Source organism: Merops nubicus, unplaced genomic scaffold, assembly GCF_000691845.1.
Source record: "Merops nubicus isolate BGI_N331 unplaced genomic scaffold, ASM69184v1 scaffold15989, whole genome shotgun sequence".
In the NCBI taxonomy this organism is placed as follows: Eukaryota; Metazoa; Chordata; class Aves; order Coraciiformes; family Meropidae; genus Merops; species Merops nubicus.
In genome coordinates this window covers 23,826-29,825 of record NW_008629117.1, presented here as the reverse complement: position 1 = coordinate 29,825, position 6,000 = coordinate 23,826, and the positions used below count along the sequence as shown (strand labels likewise).

Below are 6,000 nucleotides of genomic sequence, written 5' to 3'. Positions count from 1 at the left end.
ATTTACAATAGAGCTAGAAGGGAATTTATCATTATTCCTGCATAGAACATTATACATGACCTGTTTGCATTTGGTTTCATACTGTCGCTTGCTTTTATGAGAGGCCTGGAAAGTTTCACAAGTTTCAATACCACAGCAATTGTAGTACTTTTAGAAAATTGAGCAGATTTCAAAATTAGCAACCTATCTGAGAAATAAGTACCAGGAATTCCGTACCACCCTTCCAATCAAAATTAATTGAAATGCTACCACATTTTTCGAGGTACAAGCCTGAGCTGCCAAATAAAAGTCTGTAATTTTCTCTGAGGAATCTGACACAGAACATATGTTTGACTGTCTCACACTCCTTACTCTGGTTTCAAAAGATCAATATCTTGGAGAGATGGCAGTTTTTTCAGTTTGTAGCCAGGCACAGAATATTTCTTGTGTTTTCAAATTTGCTCACTACCTCTTTTTAATTTAAATAATGAAAAACTACCCTTCACGTTAGAACTTTCCAGTATCAACCAAATGTTAAGTATTAAAAAGATTATTTACAGTGTTCCCCAGAAAAAAAATAAAAACCTTTTCTTCAGTCTGAAACAGTACACCTGCTCATGTGTAACAGGCAGTGTCATCCTTCAATGTTTAAAGATATTTCTCAGAAGCGTACATTTACTCACAGTCCATGATCTATTCCAATCATACAAAGGACCCTAAGTAGGAGGACTTCAGTCTGAAAACACAGTTATCAAACTTGTCCTGTATAAAAACACTCAAATACTTTCAAGCTCAAGTCTGCATCTGGAAACTACACAAAGGCATCCTGCCATTCCTTAGCTGGAGAAATTTCAGTATGAAATAATGTTTGAAGTAGGTGGTGTAGGGGATGCTGCTAGCCCAGTCATATGCAAGTTGCCTGAAGAATTTGATCTCCTCATATGAGGGAGAAGATAAGGATCGTTTGCCAGTTGGTGGACATCAAATCTATCTTCTTTTCGGTATGCTAGACAGCGTCTGATAAAGGCCTAGAAAAGAAATGCAAAAATTTATACTACCATTCCAAGTAATTACATTTGCTGACAAGCAAATTTTCATGTTCTTCTGGATAAACTAGTTTCTAAATGGTCGTTCTTATGTAATTTAAATGACAGTATAACATTTTACTACCAAGTCCAAGGAAAAAAGTGTACTATCACAGCAGAAGAAAACCCAAAACAAACAAACCAGAAAGCACAGCAAATTAATTGGCTTCAAATAATCACACTTCAAAAAAAAAAAAAAAAAGGCATTTCCATGTTCAGGAACTATATTTACAAGTAAAATATTAGCATTTAGAATTGTCAAACAATTAGATTGCTAAAACACTGCATGTTTAATTCCTGAACAGTTTAGTAAAATATAGAAGCAAATCTTAGAGAACTGAAAATGTAGAAAGGAGCTCCATGGAGCTTCTAAACCCATTCAGCTGTGTGGTAGATGAAGAGTAGACAGAAGATGCAGGGACAGAATTTCAATGCTTTGGCTGACCTTTGAAAGCAGGCATTACCACATAGGCCATGACAGAATACAGCAAAACGTGAAATCTGATAATGGTGGGTGCCATGTTCCATAGGCATTAAATAAATAACAGACTATTTAAGAAATTACTGCCTAGCTGGACCTCCTTTCCCAGAAAAACCTGCAACTCATGAGTTTTAAAATATCTAAATTAACTGAAAAATCTGTAGCTAGCTTCAAGACTCTTCTTGAGACACTGTTATCCTACATTTAGGTCCATACAATGTATGCCAATCGTTTTGTGCTGAAAGTTTCCGTCAACTCTTGTCTTGCATACAGAGAACATTCGGTCTCCTGGGAGCTTGGGCTTCAACATTTAATGCTGGAAAATCCTTATTATTGCTACAGAACTGATTAGCACATCATTGCTTAATTTAGAACTTAATTTAAAAGAATTACATATTTTCTTTGATAAATCTCTTCAGCTGTTTGTTCTTTGCTCCAATTAAAAATCGGAGATTAAAGGGGAAAAAAAAAAAAAAAAAATCTGTGATACAAGTTCCAAAGAATCTTGCTGGAATTTCTTTCCTTCATTTACATATCCAGGATGAACAAGATCCAAAATAAAAATAACACACATCTGTTAATATATATTCACACGTTCTTGAACGTTATGGGTTTTAATCAAATTCTTCACAATAAATCCTTCATAACAAATGAATTGTTAAGAGTTGCTTCCAATATCCTCAGAGTAACAGTTTGTGTCTAAAATGTTTTTAAAATACTTCATGCTTCTGTGGCACTGCAGACATGTTGCTGCAATGCAAAAGAGAACACTGCCCAAAACAGGAAAAAGTGAGAAACAGGAAAAAGTGAGTGTCGAAGGACAAGTACAGCCTGAAAACTAACAATGTAGTTTTAGGTTCCATATTTATTTCAACTCCCATGTTTTGCAAATCAGAATTTCAGTTTACAAGCTGTTTGTTTCCAACTGCCAGGCCTATAAATCTGAAAGACAATTTGGATTCTGCACAGCCAATGGTCTGAATTTACAAGTTAGTCTGAAATTGTTTTACAGGATCTCCAAGAGAGGATAATTTCTCCCTCTCTTACAGCTATCATGACAACGTTAATAAGAGTGGAGAACACTGAAAGTTTATTTTAGTCTTTCAAACAAGAAAGCAGAATGTGGAATAGACAAGAGAATGTAAAATAAGTTGCCAGTTCTCTATGCTGAATTGTCTAGTCTTTCCTGACATCCTCTGTGTAACTATTAATGACAAAGAACCACGAAGTTAAAAGACAGGGATATAATTTTTCACACATAATGTTATCAGTTATATGATGCAAATTTCTCAACTGCATTCAAGGGACACAGTTTTTCCAAATAGCAGTGAAAAAACCACAAAAGCAGCTAGCAGAAAACCAAAAGCTCAGGCCAAAGTACAATTCTTCAACCAAATTTTCATAACCTAACTGCAACTCACTTCACTAACATTACTTTTAGAAAATATATCCAACAGAAATACACTAGAAATTGTAACAGAAGGTTTATGCACCCAAAACACTTTCTTGTGAAGTTACAGCCTCTAGAAATAGGTTTCCTTTCCTTTTAATATTTAGAAGCTACATAGTAGCATTCCTCACTTTTTTTGCAGTTTGTGTCCCAAATCTAAGTATATTTAATTCATTGCTGAAACTTTAAATAGACATTCTACTATCTTGGCATTTTTTTTTTTCCAATAAGCACATTGCATCTGGCCATAAATATATCTTTCAAAAACTGGGACAGCTTTACAAACAAGTAGTATATATAATGATTTCTTCCACATTCACAGAATTGGATTAGTGTTATAGATGCTCCCAGCCGCAATTGTTTGGGAAAACACCTTAACCTGTTTCAGAATAGCTAGTCTGTGGGATGAGTTTGATACTACAGATGTTTCAAAATAAGATTTTGAAATAAAAGAAATATTGCCATCCATACCTGTGGGGCAGATCAACCATTCTGGGAGTTCTATTTCCTCAGTCAGCATCAACACATCTTACAGATTCTTAAGCTTAAGAATTTATGATTCTAAACTTAGCTTTGAGTTAATATACACATACTATATATGACCTTTCAAGGGGAAGAGTGCCAGCAGGCACATCCTCCAGGTATTTGGTAGTCAAATAGTTCTTCAAACCAATAAGGCTGCAGAGAATAACATCCACTATTTTCACAAAGAGCTTGTTACTGTTAGCGTATTTCACCAGACATTCTAGTGAGACAGCCTGAGTGAGACACCTAAGGTCCTAAGGAAAAAGCAAAGGAGACCATTTTTGAAGCAGTCTACTTCAAAACCACTTGCAAATTTCTGGAATACCTCTCTCTCGATACAGTCTCACTTTGAGGTACGTGATTTTGAGAAGTCTCAGAATTAGGTTGCTTAAATAAAAACATCAAAATACTAGTTTTCCATTATGTTCTCCTACACTTTCAATTACTACGCCCCACAGTATTCTTAGGTTAACAGCAATTTTGCAGCTGAATCCTTTATGATGAATGTATTAGCAGTTACCCAGAGATCATGTGAACAGTTACCTTGGCTTCATTGCTTACAACAGGTTTGACAGGGAACTGAACTTCTGTAGCTTTTAATATTGTATTTTCTTGTAAGATATCTTGCTGGGATTGATTGTGGCCAAAGGGCTGAAAAACAAGCACATGATTTTCTTCATGAGAGTTATCCAACCACTCTGGTTTCATGAATACTTATGATATAGTAAGTTGTTGCAGTGTTAATACAAACTGCTAACTATTCCGTAAATAAAGAAATTTCAGTCAAGATCTTCTACGTTTCTTGCAGTATCAATGTACACCACCAGAAAGTTACACGCACAATTTTCCATGTAGATTCACGTTTTTGTCTTATTCAGAATCTCCAGGAAACAGGCATTTACACTAGAAGTCTTAGGATTTTCAAAGAACATTTTCCTTACCTTTCTACCATAAAGGCATTGGAAAAAGATTACTCCAACTGACCATACATCAACCTTATTAGAAATCTTTGGTGGCTCTTTGCCAACTACAAAACACTCTGGAGGCAAGTACCTGGAAAATAAAACATGCATCTCAGTGTCTGCAAGTAGATGTATGACATCACTAGACCTCGTTCAAATATCAAGTTATACAAATGCTTCACATACGCATCTCTGATGATCTGACCTCTGTACAGCTGCCTTATGATTCACGTTCCAAGACTTTGCACATGCAACAAAATGGACATTATTTCATACAAGCACAAATACTAACATTCTTTACCTAAATCACTAAATATCACTTCTAAAAGATGTGGATCCTAGGTTAAACATGAACCTTCTCCATTTTCCAGCAGAGGATGAAAGCCATACAGGCATTTTACAGCAAGGCCTGGGTAAGAATCAAAGACAATGTAGATATGGCTTAAAGACTCTTTACCTAAGTTTTTAGTAAGAAACTTGACATTAACCAGAGGGATATATGACAGACAAAGGTGATTGCTATTTCCATTCCTACAGTCTGTAGGAAGCCATACTTAAAGGGCTGAAAGTCGTGGAAGCTCCTGTGACATTCCTGAATTACGGAAGAACTAGTCATATGGAACCTTCTCTAAAAAAACAAAAAACCCCTTTGAAACATGGCAACAGAGAGCCTACAGGTTCAGGGAAAAAACAACCGAAGGCTATCTGTAAAAACACCAAGGAGCAAGTACTAGGAAGGGAAATAACCTACTTCATGGAGCACAGTGTTAGCACAGGAACAAACAAGTATAAACTGGCCACAAATAAACACAGTCTGTAAATTAGAGGATTAGGTTTCTCATGATCAGAGAACTGAGGTTACGGAACACACTTCAAATCAGATTACTGGGGACAAAACACTAACTAAATTTAATACAAAGGTCTGTAAGTTTACAAAAGAGATTATGTGACCTAACTGAATAGAAAGGCAGGTAACCGAACCCAGTGACTGAGGAAATCCCTTCCAGGACTATGCTGTGGGCAGCTTGTGCAATTTGCTCTAAACAGACTTCAAACTCACTCAGTTATTTCCCTTCTTAATGAAGACTTACTTTGGGCTCAGAGACAGTGTGAACTGGAAATGTAGAGATTCATCATGAACCTATAATAGTCACAGACCTTTTCTGGTCTCAGTTTACAGCACTCTTAGTGCTTGTGGCATTTTAGATGAAATCCAAAGGCCAAAATTTTTTTACTTAGATTCCTACAATAAAATATTTAAATTGGTATTTAAAAATTTAGAACATTAAAAAGAATGGCAAAAGCGTAACACTTCTAAAATATTTTAGCTTGAATAACTGCTTTTTCAGAGCATGTGCACATTGGCATTTGCGCAAGAGTATGTGTGTTTTTTAAAAAATCTGAAGGAAAAAGCAAAATGTTTATTATGTGCAATTTCTGAACATGGGAAAAATTGCAGAACAAATTGGAATGACACTGGCTTCTCTGTTTAGTTAGGTTTCAGCTCCTGACTTTGTT

General features: G+C 35.7%; 1 protein-coding gene across 1 annotated transcript in view; it reads right to left on the bottom strand.

The window, feature by feature from the left end:
* Positions 1-364: 364 nt before the first annotated feature.
* Positions 365-6,000, bottom strand: part of TLK1 (tousled-like kinase 1) — a gene marked incomplete at its 5' end in the record, with an annotated part of 28,475 nt that continues 22,839 nt past the window's right edge. The window contains 3 exons of the mRNA XM_008946901.1: positions 365-1,007; positions 4,064-4,171; positions 4,462-4,573. Of these exons, the coding sequence (XP_008945149.1) occupies positions 831-1,007; positions 4,064-4,171; positions 4,462-4,573 (397 nt within the window). The remainder of the gene's footprint in view (positions 1,008-4,063; positions 4,172-4,461; positions 4,574-6,000) is intronic.